Below are 24,860 nucleotides of genomic sequence, written 5' to 3'. Positions count from 1 at the left end.
TACATTTTAACAATTGCTTTTAACCTAGATTCTAAGAGCATTACACTAAAGGTGTGCATCACATTGTTAACGCAAAGAATGCTATTTGTGTATATGGGTGTAATACTGTGATGAAAAGGCATTATAAATGTCAAATGGCTTACAGTTTTAAATGTCCTTCTGGCTATTTTGACGATTATCACAATTGGTCTGAAGATTGTGCTTCCTGCAGTTTTCAATTCTCCATTTAAACAGCACTGTAATGTGTGTAGCCTGAAGGATATAGTTTGTGCATGTAATAACAAGTAAAAGACATTTATTGCAGTGACAAAAAATTATTGTGAATTCCACTCACTACCAGGACTGGCCTCTCCTCAATACACAAGGCAAATAGAACAGCATAAGCCTAAATGTAACATCAAAATAGGCACAGTAGAGAGAAGTGCTGATCTTAAGCCTTTAAAGCAAGTGAAATGAGAAATGAGAATGAAGGGATTTGACTGTTTTAAATTGGAAGAATAGGCGAAAGAAAAAGAAATGGATTTTGGGATATGATTCAAAAACAGTATTAAAACAGTGGACAGGGGACAATGCAGTTTGGGGAGACTACTTTTCTTACTCACCCAGAGTCAGATAAACTCCTGGATGCAATAAGAGTATATCAAACTTAAACACTGCCCATTTGCATACAGACAACAGCTATTGAGCTATTGAGTTCACTGTTGACCACCAATTTGCCAAATTATGAGAAATACATATGAGTGTTTCCCATGATCATCCAATCCTCACGACCAGGGAAACCATTGCAAATGTGTGCTGTGATAATGTATTTCCAAGTTTTTGCCCCTGAACTGCTTTAGAGTCGTTGCTAATTTGGCAAACTTTGATTTGTGCGCTGTGCCTACAGGCATTCATAATCTGCTTACACAAGCAGCCTTTCTTGCCTGTTAAAGAAATCTGTTTGGCTACCTTTTTTTTCTTACACATTTATCTTTAACATGAATACATGCTGCAAAATAAGTCACAACATTCTCATGATGTAATCATTAAAACTCTTTTTAGGTTTTAATTTCCATATTTTATAATTTCACAGATGTTGTGGTTGTCTCACTCAGAAATACAAAGAGTGATTTATTTTCAAAAAAGATTCTTGAAAATAAGAAAAAGATCAAATAAAATAAAGTTACAACTGAAAATGGAGAGAAATTGATTAGCAGTTATATTGCACACAAACTGAACTTGGCAAAGATCAACAATGGTTGTGTTTTATGGAATAATATTTATTGATAACATTTAACATATTTACTTACAGATACGTTGTCTAAAAATTAACTGCCACTGCACTTCAACTGACAGAACAACACATCGTATTCCCAAAGTAGAAACAGAAAGAGAAGTGGATATCCCATCAAATCATGACCTCATGCACCAATTCACCACCAAATATTAAAAAAAACAGAATGGCAGTTTGACTGGTTGTACATTGTGCAAATACAGACTCACCTCATTAAAACAAGTAACAAGACTATGTAAAAAACAGGAACTACTGTATAAACTCAGGAATAGCACAGACGTAAAATGTCTGCATACACCCGTTGTTTTTCTTATGGAACATCATTAAAAAAAAAACATTCATCTTTGCGGTCATTCAACATGCAACTGATCCAGTTGAGCAGAGCTCAAGACAGTTTGTGTCTCTCTTTTCAATACTCCATATTATTATGGATGTCTGTATTCTTCTTTTAGGACCATGTGTGTGTTGCACTCAGTGCCACCACTGTCCAAAGGGTCAGCCAAGGCTCCAGGTTGATCAATATTTTTATTGGCTACGGAGAAGGAGGTGTCTTCAGAGAATTACAGGATCCTCCCTGGCTACTACCTGTGGTACCCTGGTACTGCAAAGACAATTCAAGCAGAAATAATGTAACAACAGTTAGAGTTCTGAATATAGTGATATAAGCAGATGTACAGTCATTAAAACAAAAACAAAAAAAGAGCCACATTTTGAAACTCTTGGAAACCTCCAAACGCATTTGTTCACGGTACCGGGTTATGAACTGGGCAGAAAAACAAAGAGTTATTGTCTCCCTTTTTATTTTAGATTTTTGTGGTCAGTTTATTTATGCACTCAGTTATTTTTATTGGAATACATTTTGCTGCTGTGATTGTTTTGTTTGCCAACAGCAAGCAAAATGATAAAAGCTTTTGCAAGAGGAACGTGACTTACTTGGCAGGCAAACATGTAAACAGACCAGTGTTTGAAAACCTATTGGCGTATTAGGACTACTTTGCAGTTTTTGGAGTGGCATAGAAGAAGATGAAGGGCTCGAGGAGACAGAATAACTTAGACTGAAATGACTTGGGAGGAAGTAAATAATGAACGTGGTTTCTTGAGGCTTCAATGGAGATTTCTAAGTACTACATACACGAATAGCCTCGAACGAAACATAACTAGCTCAATTTCCCATGTTCTGTCTCTTGCTGTCTCTTTGTGTTTTGCAGGTGCAGACCTTTGATGTGCACACAAATACACACAATAAAACCATTACTCCAGACTGAGTGTATAGGTCAGTAATAGCATCCTTCAAATTCTCAGTAAGACTTTTTCCTCTCTGTAAGAATATCAGTTATATAGCTCTATGGCCCTTCCCCATTCTCTTTTACTTTTCTTTCTTTTATCACATGATAACTGTCCACAGAGAGCTGATTGGCTCTCCTCTGCAACCACATCTAGCCCTTCATGCCTGAGGCCAAATCACATCAAGGCTGTCTACTCTTTCTCCTTCCCTGGTTTCAATTAACAATTAAGAGTGAGTGGACTGGCACACTATCAGAGGTGAGGGCCTGTCCTTTATAGAGAGCTGACAGTCTTATAAGTTGGGGTTTTAGACCAGGCACTGTACATTGCCTTAATACCTTTGGCTAAAGATCTGATCCAGAGAAAGTTATGTTTCTGCTATCATATCCAGATATATACTTTTAGACAAACTCTGTGGACTTTTTGGAATGAACCACTTTACTTTCACTGAAGATTATGAAGTTAGTTATTGCTTTTTTATTTATATAAATGATTCCAGGTGACTTGTAAACTCTGTCATTGATTTTTTATTTTATTTTTTTATAATTTCGATCCAATAGCTTACAGCCAATTTCGCATTAATGCTGGCCAAAAATCGTTTTGTAGCCTCATTGTAGCAACAAACTGTATCAGTAAATACTAATGAGCCCACTGAGCCTTAATGACAGAGCAGTGATAAGCTTAATCGCTTATTCATTTACACTTACTCCAAGTTTTTTCTTCCAGCAGCTCTCTTTAGCCTTGGCTTAATAGCAAACATGAATTTTCTTGCTTTAAAATCGTTCATGTTTCCCATACATGGAATACTTTTTATTAATGTTGAACATCAACTGTTATCCATGTTACTCCAGGTTCTAAGAGTATGCAATTATCTTTAAACTTGAAAGGATCACTGGTATTCTTGCTTCTTCACTTTATGTGGAAATTTCCACAAAGTGAAGAAGTAAGAATACCGGTGGGCTCGAAAGATCCTTTGATGTTTCTCATTATAATAAGAGTTATCAGTTTATTTCCCCATAGTTTTATTATTTTGCCTTTACTTTTCACTTCAAATAACGTTGGTGGCATACTATTTTATATTGTATATATTTAATTTTATTTTGATTACTATTGCAATTATCTATATACAATAAAGTTAAAAAGCTTTATTTATTAACATAATCAAATTTTCTGTAAATGTAGGCTATAGAAAATTATACATATTGGAATATATCTAACAAATCCTCCCTATATGAACTAAAAAAATGAAATTACATTATGTCTTAACATGATATTGGTAGCAGCCACCACACCTGGCAGGAGTTCATTTCCTGTATCTTATATGGGGTGGTTGGCATAGAAATTGCTACCTCATATGCTATTCCATCATGCAATTGCGTACATTAGAATTATACAGCAATTATCTCCTGACTGAAAATAGTTTATTACACCGGTCTTTTAAAAGTCTGAGAGTCTGACAAAAGTAGATCATAGTTAGATTCAGCCTCTGAAACCTACTGCTGTTAAGCTACAGTACATAAAACTTTACTTTTTTCATAGTGTTAGTGGCAAATAACATTGTCTTCATGTTAAAAACCTAGTCATTCCTCTGGTCAAATATAGTTATTCCTTATACATGCATGGAGAGACACACGTCAGAACCAAGTAAAGTCTTCACCTCAACTATAGGATGCCAGTGGGCGACAGGTTTTCGAGGATATGTGAGCATTTCACTCCAGTGGTCTCGACCGAGGCTGTCTGCATCATTGCCAACCCGACACACACCAATGACCTCATTATGGCCTACACTGTAGGTGCAATAGGGAAAGAGAAAACATTTAATCACAGCCTGCTCTGCAATGTGAAAATAATGATGCATAAGGGGTTGAGAAAAATTAAAATGTCAACCTCATTTACAAAATCATTAAAATGCACAAAAATATTTATTCCTTAATGTTCTGCAGCAAGTATAAATCAAAAGTGATTTATGCAAAAGAGCTAAATACTGTATGACTTATAAAGCTTGTTAGAAGTTCCTCACCGGTCGTAATCCATCACTGCAATCAAAAGGCTGATCTGCTCTATGTTTTCTGGAGGGACATCAAAAACAATGGCCTCATTATACACTGGATTCAAAGTGTTCCTCTTGGTTGATGTCTTCCTTTTCTTCAGCCTGCGACCATCACACATTAGTGAAACCTTTACGTATGGATCTGTGAAGATGGGAGAACCAGAAGTGAAATACATTCATTTATATTCAGGTTACCAGTGAGGCTTTGTAGTTATCCACACAGTATCAGTGTTTAATTACCAGATGCACCGGTGATATCCATGGCCTTGAGATTGCGAGCCTTTATCATTGTAATGGTCAATCTGCCTGCAGTAGGCAGGTAACAGAGTGAAAACATCAGATCCCCGAGGTCCACATTATCCTATAAGATAAAACAGAAGACATTTATGGTACATTAAGCTCTAATGTGAAATAAAGAAATGTTTTCAAGATATATTATTCAGGTTTTGTCACACTATCATCTTACTATAAAGGCAATGTTACTTTTATGTCTGATGTCAGTGATAATGACATTATTTCTAGTACTCCTGCTTTTATTGCTGGAGTTGGGGTGTAGAATAATGGGTTGGCCATCTGACATTTGGTTACAGAATTGAAACAGGTTTCTATTAAGGAATACTCCCTTCTGTCACATCGCTCTAATAAAAACCTCCCCCATTTCACCAGAGACAGACTTCTGTTCAGCTGCATAAAGGCAGAAGCTCACTTATCACTTGCTCTTAAAATAACTCTGCTAAAGAAGTGAGAACTACGAAAGCACACAAACGTGTCTGGTGAAGACAACAACTCCTACAGTACAATCTCTTACTGATCTGCTGGTATGCCAGGAAGACTGTGTTAGTATGCTGATTCCGGTGTCATCTGCTGTTAACGTTTGGTTTAATGATTTGTGAAGGAAGCTTCAATGAGTTAAATCAGTGTGTGAAAACAAAAAACCTGAAAGTCTGTGAAATCATATTGAAATTGTAGAGTTGCTCTGTTAACCGTAACAGGGTTGATTTTGGTCAATTAAGCTTCATTGAACAAAAAATAATCATGAAAAACACCTGTCTGAAAATGTAGTTACCTTCTGAGACATGGTTTTGGCTTGGTCAATGACACAATAGCCACTTTAAAAGATTAGTATTGTAGTTTTCTGCAAATCAGATAAACTGAATCTCTACATTTTAATCTCTACATTTGAATCTTGATCACATTTTAAGCTTCTGGTGTGTCATTCAACACTGCATTAAATGGCTATTGTCAGTTGTCTGTTTTATGGTATGACAATGCTGTGGTTAAGGTCTGGTTAGGTTTAGGCACAAGCCCCTTACCCACTTTGTTAGAGTTAGGAAAAGATCATGATTTGGGTTAGAAAACTCAGTTTTGTTGTTCTGTTGATAAATGGCTGCAAATGTCCTGATGTCTCACTGAAAATACCCAGTTATGTCAGTTGATGCTTTGATGCTTTTGCAACTTTCTGCCATGCAACTTACTCTCTAGCCAACTACCCAACCCATAAAGTAACCTCATATAGATGTCATCTGAACTTTGTCACTTCCCTTTGATACGTATTGTAGAAATGTTAATGTGCTATGTTTTAAATTTATTGAAAAGCAGAGATTTAAGATTTCTGTGGTTTGCAGAAATTCACAATGCCAACATTCTATTATTGAATCTTATTGTACATATTTTCATTGTTCATAATGAAAATAATCAAAATGATTACAATTCCATTTTTTTTCTCCCTTCCAAACACATACTCTCTCCTTTCTTTATAAAAAAGGAGTCAATTTGTCTCTATCATTTGTCAGCACTGCTAAGCACGAATGTCCTTTTCTGTGACATGGCACTTGTTTTTATCTGTGGTGTGTCTGTGAATGTGAGTGTATGGATGTGAGAAAGAGAACGCAAGGGAGAGAGACTGAGAAATAGAGAGGGTGTGAGAGAGACAGAGAGACAAGTCTCCTCTCCTGAGAACTAAATTGCCTTGTGTCTTGATGTGGATCTTTTATTACTATCAGGATCAACAAGGCTATGGAATAAGCCATTTTAATTTGCGTGATGGATTAACTGACAACACCTCCAGAAAATGCATTCCACACCCCAGATGAATCCTATGGGCTTGCTTCATAGACCATGGTCTATGAACAAATTGAGATACGGGTGGGAATAGAGAGATTTGTGTCGTGTTTCAAGTGCTCCTGAATCCCTCTTAGGCGCTTAACATGACATTTAATACCGTCAGGTGGAATGTTATACTGCAAGTCTAGGATAATCGGGCTATGTCCCTGTACTTGTGTATGTCATACAGTAGCATACTAAAAGTTTAATAGTACCATACATAATTTAATAGTATATTGCCTTTGTCATTTTAAAATGATGAAAAAAACAATCTGCTTTTATTGAATAGCAAAACAAGAAAAATCTGGCAAACGAACAAATGAACCATATGGTCAGTCCCACCAGCAATCATGACTTAATGATAATCCTGTCGTTTCTATCAAATGAGGCAATGACTCTTTAAAGTGATTATGACAAATTGGCTACACTGTATCAGTTTTAAAATGTCTTTCCTCTGTACCAGTGTCCTATGGTGATTGGCTTTCTTATGAGGCTGTTTGTGTTGGGGCATGAGTATGTGCGCAAATGAGAACAAGTGAGTGCAAGAGGCTGTGTGTGCAAAATTGGGGGGAAAAAACCCAAAACAAAACTGAACAGTGTGAGAATAAAGTATGCCAGATGCTGTGAAACTCTGATGCCCATTACCACCTGTCACATAACATTCTATTCTAGCTGGGTAACACTGATTAACAATCAATATTAAAAGGGCAGAAGTATCAGCACTGCCCTAGAAAACAACCATATGTTGAGAGTTTACGAAAAATATCAATACTTTTGTCAATATCAATATTCCCTTGAAGTCTCCATCTGATGCACTGACACAAAGGTCATTTTTATCAGCCTCTCCTTCTCACTTATTATTGGTCTGTTTTTATTACTTTTTGCCAGTCAAAACCAAAAAAATATCTCATGATAAATGTAGAAAGATCAAATAAAGACCAATTAAGAATAGTATATATATAGTGCAGGACAATTACTTTTTTGTAAGGGATTCTGTTGTTCAATGGCAACTGCAACTATAACTGAACATCATTATATTTTATTTATTTTTGCCCTTTAATTAACTTTACTGGTGAGACCTCTCTTAACTGCAGAGCACACTGAAATATGTATGTATTTGCTCAGCCCATTTTCATGTGCTATTTCATACAGGCTCCACCCTCTACTGGACCCTATAAGTCCTATAAGTAATACTCTCCTCCAATCACACACACAAACAATGATCCATTAAAATCTGCATTGACATAGCTAGCCAATCAGAATGCGTCTGGACGAATCTGCTCACTGATCTTGCCACACCAACGAACTCATTCCTACTCGTCCTGGCTTCTACGCCACTGCTGACGGACATTTCTTCTGCTTTTGCCTCTGTCAGGACCACACAGAGAACGGCATGATGTAGCCAATGCCCTGCATTTACTGCAGAGGAATTCCTCATTTCAACACTAGCAAAAGTGTGACCATTTTCAGCAATGTGACATCTTTCTCTACTGTGATGAGAGTGACCTGAAGCTTGAGCTCACACTGCCCCACCTATAGCGCCCAAAACAGGTAGCAAGCCACATTAAGGCTGTAAGCCTTTTGCAACTGTGCAACCTTGCCCATGCCGACATGTCAGTCCACCTGGATGTGTCGGCATAGGGCACTGCCCCCTCCTGCCACTGGTCATGTTCATTTTTTCTGCTGTGTTGAAAATGTAATATAATGTAATAAAACAAATTACATTTTCGTCAAAAATGTCTCCTGCTTCTTCAGCCCTCTATGACACTGTCATGATAGTGACCCTGACTTCTTCATCCAGCTGGTCACTGCGTAATGCAGAAAGCAGCCTCTATGACTCGGCTGGCACCACTGCTTCACTTCCCTCAGTTAGTGAAACCGACCGCGGGCAGCCTCATTCAGTTGCAGTCTGTGCTAGCCACAAAAAAAAAGCTCAGTGCTGAACCCACTCATGTTATGTTAGGTGCGATGTTGTGAGAAAAAAACACATCCCGCCCAACATAGCAACAGATCTGTCTCTGGTCACTGGTGCCATTATCTATTGGACCAGCCAGCATAGTTCGTCTCCCTGGCAATGGGTGATGCAGCAAGCAGCATTCTATCCCTACTGAGGAATAATGTTTCTCCTACTGTAGTCCTCTCCCAAGTCAAGTTATTGTGTAGGAGTCCTACACAATAACTTGACTTGGGCTCTTCATGTCTGTTTACTGTCACCTGTTTTCGCCGCTAGCTTTCATGGGGCTGGTATACATGGCTTATCTGTCTGGTTAATGATATTGCAGCCAGTAGCATAACTTCCTCCGTAGAGAGTAATGGCCCAGGCCTGCCCACGAGCCAAGGAAAGGAGCCATCACATCTGCTCTGCTCCACTCTGGTTATTTCTGTTGGAGGGGAACAGACACATCATCAAACGTTGTGTTGGTCAGCCAATGGTGACGTGTTCACAGACCACATCATTGCCTCAGCCCCCCATAGGCCGATCTTCCGTTTATGGAAGGTTTGACGGTGGGAAGAGCTAAATCGGAGCACCACAGCTTTCTTCCTGCTGCCCCCCAAGTGACCGTCCACCCTGTGACACAGTTTTATGAGGAATGGCATTAATAGGCAGGAGATCCAGGATCTGTTGCTACAACAGGCCTTCTTGATCGTTCCCACTCGCAGGAGACAGAGGGGGCTGTACTCTGTACTTCCTGATTCCAAAGAAGATGGGAGGTTTTAAATCCATTTTGGTTGTCCACATTCTGAAACAGTGCTTGAACTTTTGAACTCTTCTCCACCATCACTTGAAAGATGTATATTTTCTAGGGGTGCAACGGTACGGTACACTGTACGGTCTGTACCTCGGTTTTTGGGCCACGGTTTTGGTACATGTTTTGTGCGTAAAGAGAATAACTTTTTTTCTCCCAAAATGATCTCTATATGTTGCTTGTCAGCAAAAACTGTATTTCACAGTAAACAATTCCAGTATGAAGCCGGTGCTTCTTCAAACTTTTCTCTCTCTCTCAACTCCTCTGCTAGTGCTAGCCATGCCTCTTTGCTTTCTTTTTTCCGCTTCTGTGTGCGAGCTGCCCTTTGAACCCAGCACCAGTTACAACAGTGTGAGAAGGGGTGAGTGTGTGGAGGCACAACAGTGATTGGACATTAACTCGTGGGGAGGGCTTTTTACCTGCCTGGACAGGCACACACACACAGTGGCCTGTAAAGCATCAATGCTAAATGAATTGCAAAACCGAAAGTCTGCGGTCCATAAGGTCATATTGTTCCGTGCAGAGCGGACCGAACAGTTCAATATTTTACAGACTAACGTTGCATCCCTAATATTTTCATGTCAAGGTAGCACCGACACACAGGAAGTTCCTGCATTTTGTCTTTCAGGGGACACCCTACATGTACAACAGGCTACCATTTCAACCAGAGTATGAGGGTCTTGTTCTACTTAGATGACCTCATAAACTCAGGGGATAGACCATTTTCCCACACAGCCAAGTTGGTGATGCATCTAATCTGGTTCAGTTTCACTACAGCTGGAAGAACAGTGTTCTATAGCCAGAGTATCTACTGGAGCAGGCAAGGGTTCTGGAACACATCAGCTTCCTTGAACTTCAGGTGGTGCTCTTGGTTGTCCAACACTTCCTGATCCAACTTCAGGGGAGTCATGTTGATGAGAACAGACAACTCGTCAACAGCATCACCAGGCTTGGCAAGTACAATCTGCAGCCCAGTTGAAGATGGCAGATACCTGTTGTTGTGGGTTTCAGGACACGTCCTGTCTATAAGTGCCCTTCACATTCTGAGTCTGAAAAACAGGGGTGTTGACATGTTGTGAGTGGTTGTTGGTCATCCTGACAGCTCCTGTCCACTATTCAGCACTGTGGTAAACAGAGATGACCCAGATGTTGGCATCCCAGCCCTGGGCTAAGGGTAACTTATTAGACCCCCTGTCATATTCTATAGTATCTGGTGAAAAAGGAGCGGTCTCCTTCCACTGTTACTGTATGCAATAACGATTTTCTCCTATCATGAGGGGGGTTACAGGGGGTTATGAGACAATGTCCAAGCTGTGTGCCCTGTTGGTTCTCCCCAGCTGCCTGCTGCTTTGTTGTGACTTCAGCAGTGCTACTCTCAGACCAATCTACTCCTTTGTTCCTAAGAACACAAGGAGCTCAATTAGGTCAAGAATTATTTAGCTAGAAGCATTTTGTCCTTCACCCTATGCAAATGTAAAGGAGGCAGAATTGAATCTATTGTGCCCAGCATGTACATTGGCATGTTAGGTTGAACATACAGCCCCCTTTAGGCATACTGAAAAACTGTGCATGCACTCTTGAGAGGGAGTGGCTGGTAAAGCCCTATCCAAGATGTGCCCAGCTGGTTGGCTTTGTGAGTGCATTTCCGAAGCCCACAGGCAGGTGGGTAAGGACCCCCCTCACCATGGCCCAAAAGCAGTTCACACGTGTTGAGCAGCATCAACAGCTTTATTCAGTGGGATGAGTGTTGAGGACATATGCGCGGCAGTGTCCTGGTCTATGCCTTGTCAGTTTGAAAGGTTCTATCTCTTGACATAACAGTTTTCCAGGTCTGTGCTTGCAGCGGCAAATCAGGGCTTTTGAAAATTGAGATGTGAATGTCAGGTGTAGTCCACCTGAAACGTGTGCAGGGTGTCTTTTGTACGATTCCTGGCCACGGCCCTTTGCTTTCCAGTTCACCAGCCCTCCTTTATCATTCAACAGGTGCTGGAGATGGAAGACTGTCCTCACACAGACAGCTGCTCTGATGACTCCTGTCCTGTGCATGAGCATGAACGCCCCCTGCTGCTGATTGGCCAGAATAATGTTGTGTGGTTTGCTCCAAGCCACTGGGTTTACATGCCCATTTGCAGAGCCAGTGCTGTGTATGAACACTGGATTTTTTTTATCAGCACATACAGCCAGGTAACAAACCATGATTTTACCTGTAATGTATTTTGCATCAACTGTGTTGTGTATTGTGAGGCAGTCATGTATATTAACACTACTCAAAAATCTAGGGTTGCTTAATATTTTTGTCTCTTTTACATACTCAAAACCCAGTTAGAATTTAAATGTATCATGAAAGTGGAGCACAGCTGGCGTATTTGTGGATGCCAAGTAGGGTAATGAGGGCCTTACATACAGCTTGTATGGTGTGAAGAGCCACTCTTTTCCTGTTTAGCCAAGCAACTATGTATCAGAATTTCAGTGCACTGTTCTACAGTTAGTATGGTCAAGCCCACGAAGACGATAGCAGGTGTACACTGTGTGTGTGTGTGTGTGTGTGTGTGTGTGTGTGTGTGTGTGTGTGTGTGTGTGTGTGTGTGTGTGTGTGTGTGTGTGTGTGTGTGTGCGTGTGTGTGTGTGCGCGTGAGAGATAGAGAGAGAGAGAGAGAAGCATAAGTATTTTTAGAGGGCATGAGTAGGAAGCTGTTAATGGTCATATAAGTGAATGGAATAAGACTTTCTGCAGTAAACCATTGCCATTACTTTAAACAGTTGCCATATTTTAGCAAACTGATATCTGTTGTAATTGGTAAAAGAGAATCGACAGATAGCCCCAAATTGTGCACCTCATTGAAGTCACACACACAAAAAAGTTTCAGATAAATATATATATACATATATATATATATATATATATATATATATATATGTATATATATATGTGTGTTGAACCTTGCACAATATCAGTGATATTGAGATTATTATTAGACATTTTTTGTACCACCACTTGTTATTGTACCAACTGAGATACACTGTATATTTGTCATAGCTTTATGTACCACATAAACAGGGAATATTTTGTGCTTGACTGCCGTCACAGCTGCCTGTCTGATCTGTGGCTTACCTGCAGTTGCCTACTACTCCTTAGCTCCCTATATATACATACATACATACATATATATGGACTTTCTGCCCATAAAAGTGGGCAGCAAGTTTGACCTATCATCTACCTTTATTATAATTTGACATTTGTTAAACTGTATAACATTTCATTGTGTGCTTTTAAAACAAAAACGTACAATCTACCACAGAGCATTTTTGAAAAGAATGCCTCTAGCACGTCTAGTGAAATGGCCAAATGTAAGGGGTATATTCTCTATGGATGTGTTTCTCTGTCATAGAGTACCATAGGACAAATATGTTACATTTAATCAATAAGAGAATCCACTGCAAGGTTAGCAAGCTGTTCATTTAAACTGACCTATACAAGTGAAGCTTACACATAACTTGTTGTTTCCAGGGGTGTGCTAGTGAGGTGCAGCCTGAGAGAACAAAAGGGAACACAATTTCCCTGTGCCAGTTATTTCCATGACCCTTCAGATTTAAATTTGATTTCAGACTTTTTTCTACGTTGGGTAGAGGTAATCAAGTTTTTCTATCTATTACAAACTCAAACTCCAGTTCCAAACTCTATGATTGCATTTAAATATAAATGAATAATTCAAATTGTCAGTTAGTGCACATCTCATCCCCATTGAATATTCAAGTACAAAAATAAATAAATAAAACCACATCAGTCTTATTATGATTGTGGTTGATGTTTTAAGCCTGTCAGCTTGTGGAAAGAAATTGTCACAATGTAATTTGTTTCATCAATGAAATCTTTTCTTCTTCAATACGTTTTTGATCACTAACTTCTTCTGATATCAAAACGTTCAGCTCTTTAAAGACATGATTGTCATAACTTTAGGTCTTTCTAGAATATTTCAGTGATTTTATATAGTTTTTCTTTAATGTTAAAAATGTACATGGGAAACTCTATGGGAAGAATGTTTAAAAGTTTATATCTCAAAAACTAAAAGTATTCATACTTCATGAAAAGGTGTCCTATATGAAACATGGTATCAATAGCGCCACCATTTGATCACTTATAACATGTTTTACATTTTGGCTAATAACCCACAAACCCTGAGGCCAATCAAAACAATATTTGCATAGCGTGTTCTTTGGACGATGCCAATTCGACTAATATAGACCACGCCATTTGCACCTTTTCCACCATTTTGAATTTTTTTGTAAACACATATTTTGTTTCTGTTGGCACATATTCCATCTAATCTTCAACTTTACATTTAGATGACCCCAAACAATACATACATACATTGTGCTTCTGTAAAGCATCTTTGAGTGTCAAAAAAGAGCTATACAAATAAAATGTATTATTATGATGATTATTATTATTATTATTATTATTATATGAGTTTGTTTTGGGGTATCACTTACCGTTGGTATGTTATGGTTACCACAATTTAGAAAGTGTGGCCTGATGCACTTAATGGGCCATAACTCTTCAACACTTTATTGCATTGCAACCAAATTTGTTAATGTTGTACATACAGCCTCAATGTACAAGTATGTAACATTCCATATAATTCTACCCACAGGGAATGCTGAAGTAACATCATAACCTAATATGTCTGCAATTCTGTTGTCTTTAATAAAATGTAACTTGGTACACAACTTCTCCATGAGAATCTGCATGACATACTGAATCACGGCACCAATAGCCCCGCCTTATGTCATTAGTGGAATATTACCATACTGCTTATTAGCCACCATATTCCATGATAACCAAATTCTGCAAAGCTGTACAGATGTTGATGCTGAACAAGTCTGTAGCATTTTCCACAATGCTTTGTGACTTATTGCAGCTGTCAGCATTCACATGCATTTTCCACAGGAAATGCATTTCCTAGTTTAATATACATTTAATATGGGAACTATATTTATAGGAAAAATAACTTATTCCTATCTTAGATGATAATATGGCTTTTACATTGATTCGCCAACAATAATACATTTTCAACAGATGCTTTTCAGGTGCATTCACATTCTTGTAAAACAAGACTACCAACTGGCAGATATAAGATACCTACACAAAAATACTTAACAATTGTAGCTGAGTGGTTACAGCACATGCAATTTTCAAAATTCATATGAAAATTGAATTATTCAGATCTCTCATGTGTGAAGTCAAAGCAGAGAAACATGTTAATAAGTTTCAAGATTTGAAAACATTTTTTGTTTGTTTGTTTGTTTGTTTGCTTTACCTGGCTCAATTTCATACACCACATTATTCTATTGTATTTAGCCTGGATTGACTGGGGGATCAATGGATCAGCAAGGCACACAGATACAAAGCTCATTAAACTGAAATGGCTGCAGTGCAGATAAGTCATTTGCATATGCTGTGAGGAGTAGAGCTGCAGGAGACAAACCTGGATACCAGCGGAGGCAGGCACAAGAGACAGGCTCATGCTATTGGTAACATCGCACTCAACAAAATAATTGCTGAGATCTTGAAAATCTGCAACCTCCCTGAAAACAGATCTAGCTGGGCAACAAACATGATGGGGCAGACAGCTGTATTCAGACCTCCAGGTCCAGGTCAGTCAAATTATTTGAAAGACAAATGTGAACACTAAAATTATGATCCAAACTAACTCCTGCAAACATCCCCCTCAGTTTACAGACCGCCCAACCTTGTTTCTTGACCTGCCGGATCTATTTTTAGCAACGTCGCCTCATTCCAAGATCTCATCTGTTACTTTGATGAGTACAACTGAAGACCAGAGCTAAAACTTGAATCTGTCTTTAAATATCTGTGCCTCATTGATCTTTCATCACTGACTTTGAGCAATCAATGGCAATTTTATGAATGCAACTAAAGCTTGTCAATGAAGCAATCACTAGAGGCTTATACCCATTAATATTTGCATATATTGTTTATGACACTATAGATTGTCAGATATATATTTCATCAGGGCATCACTAACAGAGAGCAGTCAAAATCATGATTAATATCTCTGACTTGTGCATACAATGACAACATGTAAGAGAGCTGGTAAAGCATGGGTGACCTAATACATAAGTATGACCCTCATGTGCAAGTCCGGTTTTACATAGACAGACTCACTCATACACACAAACACACACACACACACACACACACACACACACAGTGTTAGTAATTTAACATGGCAAGGGACTGTAAATCCCATTGACCTTAGGCAGTCTCACGTCGCATTTCATTTACATCTGTTTGAAAAATGGGTGTTCCCAGCAGAGGACAGTGAATTTAGATAAGTGGTGGTAGATGCAGTAAATGTGTTTCCTAATGAAAATGCCTAACTGTCCTTCACCCATGTCAAGTGGCTGTGTACAATTATAATGAATGTTATGACAGAAAGGAATACACATTTTGTTAGAGGAAAAATGCTTAATCTCTTCTTTTTTTAAAAGTGTTATAAAGTGTTCTTCAAAAATGATAAGGCAATGAAGCAAGTGTATAAAAGCACAACATATCAGCACAGATGCCTGAGATGTATTGTTAGTCAAGTAAGGCATAAAATAGGCATCTACTGCATAATGGGGGAAAAATACACTAAAGAAGCTTCTTTTTTTGTTTTTAAGCCTTGTCTCCAAAATACCATGTCTGTTATTGATCAACTACTTTACTAAATGCTACAAGACTGAATTTCATTAGGGGGAAGAGGAAGAGAAAAGTCAAGAGAAATATTTTTCAAAGTGAGACCTATTCACCTTATCTACCAACTGATTCTTCTCCCGTTTATTCAAAGTTGACAACTCATTTTTATTTCACTCTTTATACTGTCTTTGTGAGACACACTATGCTGAAACAAAAACATCTAAATGTTCATCTCCCAGTGAAGTTGTAAAAAATCTGCAATGTAAACTAATAAAACTCTCTTCTGTTTTACATCTATGATTTAAATAATGTTGACTCACCGACGAGACGTACTGGATTTGCCGGCAGAGTTTTGTCTCCCTGGGGAAATCTGCCAGATCCAGGAAGTTGTCCACAACCACTTGGCCAATAATGTCATGGCGTGAAAAGCGATCAAAGTCATAGACACTGAAGTGCAGCTTACGTGTGGGAAGCTCTGAGTAGGCCACAGGAAATAGGAAGACCTCATCAAATACAGGGTTCAGCGTCTTGCGGTGCACCTTGGTCTGGTGCTTGGTCTTCCGATCAGGCAGCAGATAGATCTTAACGTAAGGGTCAGAGGTACCAGAGAAGTCCTTGGCTGGGAGGTCCTCTGCTTTGTGAATCTTAACAATCAACTGTTCCAGGTCACAGTCAAATTTTAGGATGAAGTGGAGACGTCCACAGCCTCCACCCCTGCGACCACCTTCATCCCCTTCAAGGGAGCGCTGTTTGTAGAGCTCAGGTTTGAGGCGGCCAAGGCCCAGCCCCATTCCAGTGAGGGAATCCTGCCTTTGGAATTGGGCCACATTGAAGTCTGGGTTGGACAGGTTCATATGTCTGCGAATGGTCCCTTGTCTGTAAATAAAAGAAATCAACAACCAATATCACAGCAAAACATCAACAGGCATAATCACAATTTTGCAAGGAAAATAAGTAATTAGGTAAAAAAACGAAAAAAATTAGCAAGGGTTTCAAACTGACCCAATTTCAGACATTGAGCGGCCAGAGGGTGGGGGTTCAGTCGTCTGTCTCTGCATACGAGGGTTAGTATGAACCCCATTTTCCCTGCTTTTTTTCTGGGCATCCAGTGGAATGTCTGGAGATGTGTGACTGATCTTCATAGCTGCCTCTGGTGTGGCCATAACCACAGGTGGTGGCGATACGGGTGTCACTGGAGCCTCCACTGAGACCACAGACGCCACTGGAGTGGGCTCTCTGGCGATGGAGCATTGCGATGACTCACGGCGGTTGTGTGAGGGGGGGTCCACGGCGGTATAAACTGGCTGTCTGGGTGCGAGCTGTGATGGCAGAGGGCTCATGGTGGGGTTGAGGTGCCCATGGACTTCCTTGATTGTGGGGGACAGCCCACGCTCCCTCCATGGTATCCAGCAGAGTTTCCAGGAGACAAAGAGGGACACCCCAAACAGGGCTAAGCCACAGGCAGTCACTACCAGTGACAGCAGACTCACCGATATATCTGAGAATTTGAGAAAACAAAATGAGAATCAGACAGTGAGTTCTGTTTGCTCTCTGAAGTTTTATTACAGGCACACCATTCTTTTCTTCATTAACCATCACCATCATTAGCATCCTTTATGTATTAAGTAGTTTTGAATCTCAAAATATTACTGTAATAATGTACTGTAATAATAATGTTACTAAAACATTACTCAGGTTATGTGATGTTTAAGGTAGATCGTTTTTCTTTAGAATGTCTTTGAACAAATCACGCTACTAAGCACTACTTTATGAAAACCTTCAACAGTGGAGTTATTTTTCAATGGAATTTACTGCTTTTGTTTTCTACATTGTTGCTAAGAACCCTCGACAAAATTAATTAGGATTAATTAATTATTCTCTGGGGCCTCATGTCTGCACCTCCCCCAAGTGGGATGTACCCTAAGCTGTAATTTCCAGTCCTTTGCTGATAACAGAGGAGTAATAGCATGTGTTGAAAAACAAAAGCAGCTGCAATGCTTGTTCATAAACTCACATTGTTATACTATGGCACTGTCAAGGTTTGAACAGCTAGTTACAACCATTTAAAATGTTAAAGTAGAAGAATTGAAACCAATCAAAAATCCCTGCCTGCTTTATAAACTGCAGCTCTATCTCTCCTGCCAATGAAACAGCAAATTACAGAGTCTACTTCAACTTCCATTTAAAGATAACAGTTTGGTTGTTATTGTTTGACCATGTAATACAACCCACCCAGACCCACAAAGTCTTCTGTAGGTGTAGCTTAACATGTTCCAGTAAATAAGCAGTAGTTGCATAAAGGTTTCACAGGAGCATCACACCAAACTGTCTGTCAAGTAAGAGTTAGGGTTTGAAAGGATGACGAGTCACCATGGAAAGGGAGGTGAGGAATGAACTGACAGAGTCATCAAGGGATTTCTGAATCATCTTGGCTTCATAGCTTTATACTCTTTGTACTACTTTATACTCTTTATATAAGTGAACACACAAAGCATTTAACATAAGCTCTTTGGTTTACAAAACAGCCTGAACAGAGAATATGATGGGAAATAAATCCCACTAATTAGAGCCACAAAAATAAAGTCTTCACTGTGCTTTGCTGTGAAATTTTGCTTTAAAATATTTTGATGTTGATTGTAGTGTGTGTTCTATCAGTAGAAGTTAAAGTTAGTTACATTGAGGGTTGAATGCATTTCTGTGATCACAGGTATTCACAATCTACTGTACTGCACCCACTCATTCTCTGTGCACCCAAGCTTGGATTTTTATGAAGCAAAAAAAAAAAGAAGTTTAAGTGAAGATTACCTTAATCACTCAACAAAAACATAACTGAATGCAGTTCACAACATAATTAATTGTTATCTTATTCAAAACGTAGTCTGCACATGAATGATATGGTATCTTAGAGATTTCCACTCAATGCATCTTAATTAAATCTAATATCTGCACAGTACCTGTCATATAGTATGTATCCAGTGGAGGGTAACATATAAAAGACAGGACGTGTTGCAATTAGCAGATGGTGATAATTGTAAAGTAAATGGATAGTGGTAAAATACTAGCTTACATCTAAACTTTAAAGTGCTTTAATACCATTCCAGTCCATTTGATAGCCTTTGGGAGCAAAGCTTAGATGAATTGCCTCGTCCTGCAATCTCAGTGCTTGATATATAAAAATAGAGCAATTGATGGAAGTAAAATTTTGCCTTCTTCTTCTCTTAACTCCCAAGGTCCCAATTTTCCTCAAGTATATGTTACTTACATGTTCATATGTACACCACCTCTCCAAACTGGCTGTAAAGTGTTCCTCATTCTGTGCATAATGCAACTGAAAGTTCAGGTGATATTAATATTAACACCTCACCAGTCTGAGTTAATCAAATAGAATATTGCATCTTCCAAAATTACAGTCTTTCATTCCGTCTTTGGGTTTCCCAAGACTGTGCTTCCTCTAAGAGCTGTGGCAGAAGGTTAGAAACACAAAGAGGCAATTATCCCTTATAAAGGCTCTAACTAAAGACACTAAGTCAGCCTGCTGAACTCTCATATTAGCTTTGTCTGATCTATTTAATGCAGGTTTGCACAGAGGACAGTGGATTTTTAACTTAATTTCTTACAATAGAGTTGTGCTAGGGCGTGATCACTTCACTTCCAATCCAAACAACACGAAGCATGTAAGTACTGTGTTAAGATAGACTTTTTTTAAAATGTGAACCTTTTCTTTAATATCTATCAGTCCCCCCACAGTCAAATTCATTAATAATCTCATATCAGAAACCTGAAATTAATACTAATACCAATACATCTGCCGTTTATGGTAGATGTTCACATAATACTTGTTCAAACATGACCAGTGTCGCGGTGCATTACTAAGTTACATTTTGACATACAGAATTACTGTTAAATTGTCACATGTATTGACGTATTGACCTATAGTGAAAATGTTGCATATTGTTACTTAAATAACATATTGGTAGTTTTTCTATACTCTGTTATAATGTTACATACAATTACATTAGAAATTACCCTGTTCATTAACAATTGATACTGCTTTACTATAATGTTCATTTATATGTGCCAGAGTGAACTGTTGCCCAGCAAAAACTGTTGTAAAGATGGAAGACAGACATTTTATGTTAGAGTGCATCCCATTTGTAGAAAAAAAGATGTCCAGTTTATATATTGCTGATCTACATAACTAAGTCTTACTGTGGCATGTGTAATTTGTTGATGCAGTACATAATGAGACACTTCTGTGTGCACTGCAGACCTCTTCTAATCATTCTGTGTATACTTATCTAGAGGTAGTTACTTTGCTGATTAATTTCTCAGCCACGCCTATACCTGCTGTAATGTTTGCTTTAATTTACTGTATTGAAATGTTTTAGTTTGAGGCATTACTTGAGGTAAATCTATTTTTGAGTGCAGTCTCTTGTAGGGTTTTTATAATAGCTTCAGTCTGCTGTATCATCCTGACTATGCTTATTATTGGCTCGCTGTGCCTCGTTCTGTGCGAGGGCAATGATACAGACTCATGCCCAGTTTTTGTGCTGACACGCTATTAGTTGCTTAAAGATAACACTGTAAATATCAACTAAAAAGAGCTGTAAAATGTGGTATATATTTCCATCATAGGTTTGACAATAATAGCTTTGCATTATATTTTGACATTTTGCCTTCAAAACCAAAGGGACAGCCTAATAGAGAACCACACTAACACAGTGTGTGGGTGCTGTCATGAGACCTCACACAGGAACTCAGACAAACTGTCCTTTCTGTGCTCTGAGATTCTGTGAATACCAGAGTATGTGTGATTTGGGAGAATAATGTGGAGAAACTGAGTGACTTGCCATCTGAGGACACTGAGCCCACAGTCAGGTTGGCAGGCCGCCAGAGTGCTGCCTGGCAGAGAAAAATCTATAGACATCTGGAAGGATTCAGAGACTGTATCACAACAAAGAGAGCAGGCCAATTTTAGAGCGCAGGACCTTCAAAGGTGCAATACTGTAGGAGGCAAGCAAGTGCTGAAAAAGCAATATATGGACCTCATTAGATGGTATTTGCCTCAAACATACCTCTTTATGAAACAAAGCAAACAATTATTGGAAATTGCACACTTCTCCTCGTTTAGTAAAGTTAATACCCATACACAGAACACAACATAGCATAATACACAAGTGAGTGGCTGCGATTGGTACTGTAGTTCTCAACGGCCCAGAATGCCAGTTTCTATCCTCATAGGACCTGGTGTTTGATGTTTCACTAATTAAATGGCTACAATTAAAAACTGTTGCACTTTGGGTCTTATTCTGGGTCATTGTGTGGTGGCCAGGCAACCAGCAGAGACTGCAGAAACTGGCCAAGAAAGAGTTCACCACATTATATTTTATGTTCAATTCTAGTCAAAACAATTATTTTGTCCCTTATGGGCAATTACAGAGTTCTGATTTCAGAACCACCTCTAAGTGTGCACATGCTAAACCCTCAAAAGAATAGTTTGCTTGCTTGCCAAGAGTTAAAAGAGAAGATCAATACCACTATCAAGCCTTTATGGCAAATACAAAGCGGATACCTGCAGCCGGTTAGCTTAGCTTAACATATCAACGGGGAAACAGCTTGGTTTTGTACAGCAGTAACACAGTCCACCTAAAGCATATGGATTAACACATTATATTGTTTGTTTAATCTATATAAAAATGAACTGTGAAAATGTCAAGTTGTTTTTACAGTGGTCAGGATGATTTCTTGGCTGAGAAATCATTGCACCCAGCCAAGAATTGGCTGAGAAATCATTGCACCCAGCCAAGAAATATTCCAGGGCGTAAACCCCATCAACAAACAATTCCATTAAAAACCTATATTGTCCCTCCAGAGGGAAGACACTGAACCCCAAACAGCTCTGTTCTGTATTTAACCCTGAACTCTCGGGCACAAGGTATTGGACCCGCCTTTTCTCTTTTATCTACTTCCCTTGACATTCTATTATGGGTGCTGCCATCATGCTGGATGACACATGCCAGCTAGAAGTGAAATTAAACGTCATAGGCAAGCCATCCTGATGGCTAACCCCACTACCTACAATAGCAGTTCCACTTTTGGAAGTGTCACTACAATGAAAAAGACAAGACTGGTTGTATGATGAATGAGGGGAGAGAGGATTGGAGTAGATTAGGGAATGGGGAAAATAAGTAGGAAAATGCTGAAGGAAACATTCAAAGGGCTTTGTGTGTTGAATACAAATGAATAATAATTCAAACTAATGAAAGAAGAATGAATGGACTGGTATGTGGAGAACTGCACATACTATGCTTTCGCACTCCTTCACATTATGTCATGCGCTTTTATCTGCCTTCTTCACACACACACACACACACACACACACACACACACACACACACACACACACACACACACACACACACACAAGCGAATCGCATGAAGGTGACGAGCCTGCGTATTGGTAATGAGGAAGCGTGACTCTATATGGTGTCACATTCATTTTGATTCATTTTCACATTCATTTTTCATGTGGCTGGTTTTTAGATAATACACAAATCCCTTTTCTGCAGTACCTCAGCAAGTTCAATAAGTCAATTTGGTGAATGTTTCAGATACAGGTTTTGTGTTAAACGATAAAATGTAATCTGAAGTAAACTTTTGCAGAAGCAGAATGTAAAAAAAGCGTTCAACTAACTGTCACTGGTGAGCACGGGCGCAGGCTCAAAACTCATTCAGGGGAGAGAATGCAATGCACAATGATGTGTGTCGTTGTGTGACTTCGCGATGACACTATACCAGCACCTGTATGTACGAGAGTCAAGAATGAACTGGGCTGTTCAGATTGTAAATCAGAATTTAGAATTTCTTACCTCGCATTTGGCTTTCAGTGAGAATGAGAGGCTGTGTCAGTGCAAGTGCATTTTACACAATTAAATAATTAGGGGAAATGGTGCTGGCTTGCCGAATTTTAAAACACTGGAAGGCTGCTGGAAAAACACAAATGTTAGACGCAAACTGTTTAATGAAAGAAGTCTCCCTTTCTCTGAATTCAATGTAATGTTTGAATCAAATGATGCCTCACCTGAATCCGTGTATCGTGGCCTGGCAAGGTCTCGGAAATAGTAGATAAAATCCAGGCAGTTATCGTTCTGCACTTCCCCTTTCGAACAAAGATCTGACAGGAGTTCAAGTGCCTTTTGACAAATCTCGTCATCTCTGTCTCCAGGCATTTCCCACCAGCATCCTTATAAATGGAGGGTATCTTAGGCACCACCACCACTACACCAGTGCGCCCGCCTGTGAGTTATTCCACGCTGCTCAGCACGGTTCCTGGAGTCAACCACTCTTCCAGCGGCACGCCTACCCGTACGATGGAAACGACGTGTATTAGAAAGATCGAAAAAACACAAGTCCAAGTGATTCAGTGAGCATATTGCCTTTCCCACATTTGCAACACAAAGAGTTTTATGTAACATTCAGTCAATTGGTCCCCTCACACTGCTGCTCTGGTTGAAAGCCACCGGTTGAATTCACGCATTGCCACTGCGGCGCCGCGCGCTGTCCAAGGTGCTGAAATGCGCGCGCGCGTCAAAGCCGGACTCTTTCTACAGGGAGTCTTCTCACGAGGCTCCGTTGTCTTTTTGCTTAATGTCTCTACGCGTTCAGGCAACGAAAAGCTCTGGAAAGTTGAGTAGCATTTTACTATAAGAAGAAAAGGCAGTTTTTTGAGAGCACTACCTGTGGCAATCGCTGATCACTTCTCCGCTACGGCGGACGTGGTGTGGTTTTACGTGCCTGCACGTGGCCAATCAGGGAATTACGTGATTTTTCTAATCCTAACCCTTCTTTTTTGTTATATTAGTTTATTTTTTCAATGTGCAACAAGCAAGGTAACCCTTATAAGCCACATATACTTATTACGTAGCCTGGGTTCTGTGTAAATGCCATTTTTTCCCCCAGCAGGCTCTTTATAACCTGCAGCTTTGGATTCATTTACAATGAAATTGTCTTGCCGTAGACTTAATTAATTGGAGATCGAGAGTAGGCGTATATCTAGCCTATCTTCTTGTCTTTTTTTATCGCTCCTAATCGTTTCTACAGTGCCCGGGGCATAATTATAATCAACAGCTCCGTATATTTTTCAAGGGACAATCAATGTCAATATTTCAATGGACGTTACTGTTGTGCTGTCACTTTTGTTATGCACGTACTCAACGGATCAGTAGTCTTTTTGAAGGCACACAGTCAATTTCACCTTCACTGAATTAATTTCAGTGACTGACAAGTAATAGTAATTATACCACAGATTTAGTGTTTATTCACATTAAAAGCGGCACCAAATGGTATAATATATATATATATATATATATATATATATATATATATATATATATATATTCACTGAGAAATAACCTCTTATATGATGACTTACAATGTATACTTTGATGTAACAAGGATTTGTAGCAATCATTAATACGATTATTGGAGATGAAAGTTCAAAGACGGTGCCAATAGAGGGAATGCCATAAAGAAATTCCTCATCTAAATACTTTTAATTAATATATCAGAGCTTCAGGGTATTCTACAGTCACTTGTAATTTCAAAAGAGACAAGCAGGAGCGTTACTAAGACAGAGGCGATGAAGGATAGCAAAGAAATGACAGATAAATGGGCCTGCTGTGTTAGTGATTTTCATGCTTGTTCCAC

The 24,860-nt window shown here is 39.1% G+C and overlaps 1 protein-coding gene across 3 annotated transcripts; it reads right to left on the bottom strand.

Moving 5' to 3' along the window:
* Window positions 1-1,805: 1,805 nt before the first annotated feature.
* syt9a (synaptotagmin IXa) lies at window positions 1,806-23,383 on the bottom strand. 3 transcript variants are annotated; one of them, XM_053318043.1, is made up of 8 exons: window positions 23,236-23,383; window positions 17,419-17,652; window positions 17,169-17,358; window positions 16,475-17,030; window positions 4,848-4,968; window positions 4,578-4,749; window positions 4,215-4,344; window positions 1,806-1,874 (listed from the first exon to the last, which is right to left on the bottom strand). In XM_053318043.1, exons 1-8 carry the CDS (start codon window positions 23,381-23,383, stop codon window positions 1,806-1,808), a joined length of 1,620 nt encoding a protein of 539 aa, XP_053174018.1. The 3 variants fall into 3 exon arrangements, with proteins under 3 accessions (XP_053174018.1, XP_053174024.1, XP_053174010.1); XM_053318049.1 differs by having other exon boundaries at window positions 17,169-17,390; window positions 17,511-17,652; XM_053318035.1 differs by having other exon boundaries at window positions 17,157-17,652.
* Window positions 23,384-24,860: the final 1,477 nt, after the last annotated feature.

Source organism: Scomber japonicus, chromosome 1 (assembly GCF_027409825.1).
Source record: "Scomber japonicus isolate fScoJap1 chromosome 1, fScoJap1.pri, whole genome shotgun sequence".
Classification (NCBI taxonomy): Eukaryota; Metazoa; Chordata; class Actinopteri; order Scombriformes; family Scombridae; genus Scomber; species Scomber japonicus.
The sequence above is the reverse complement of the archived record's forward strand: the minus strand, read 5'-3'. Positions and strand labels throughout refer to the sequence as shown.

Bases quoted from the DNA above. Each gene is read 5' to 3' on its own strand.
- syt9a (XM_053318035.1), bottom strand. From the start codon at position 23,383: ATGCCTGGAGACAGAGATGACGAGATTTGTCAAAAGGCACTTGAACTC. The intron at 4,969-16,474 runs GTGAGTCAACAT...TTTATCTTATAG, and splicing joins AAATCCAGTACGTCTCGTCG to GATAATGTGGACCTCGGGGA. The intron at 4,345-4,577 runs GTGAGGAACTTC...TTGCACCTACAG, and splicing joins GCAGTGATGGATTACGACCG to TGTAGGCCATAATGAGGTCA.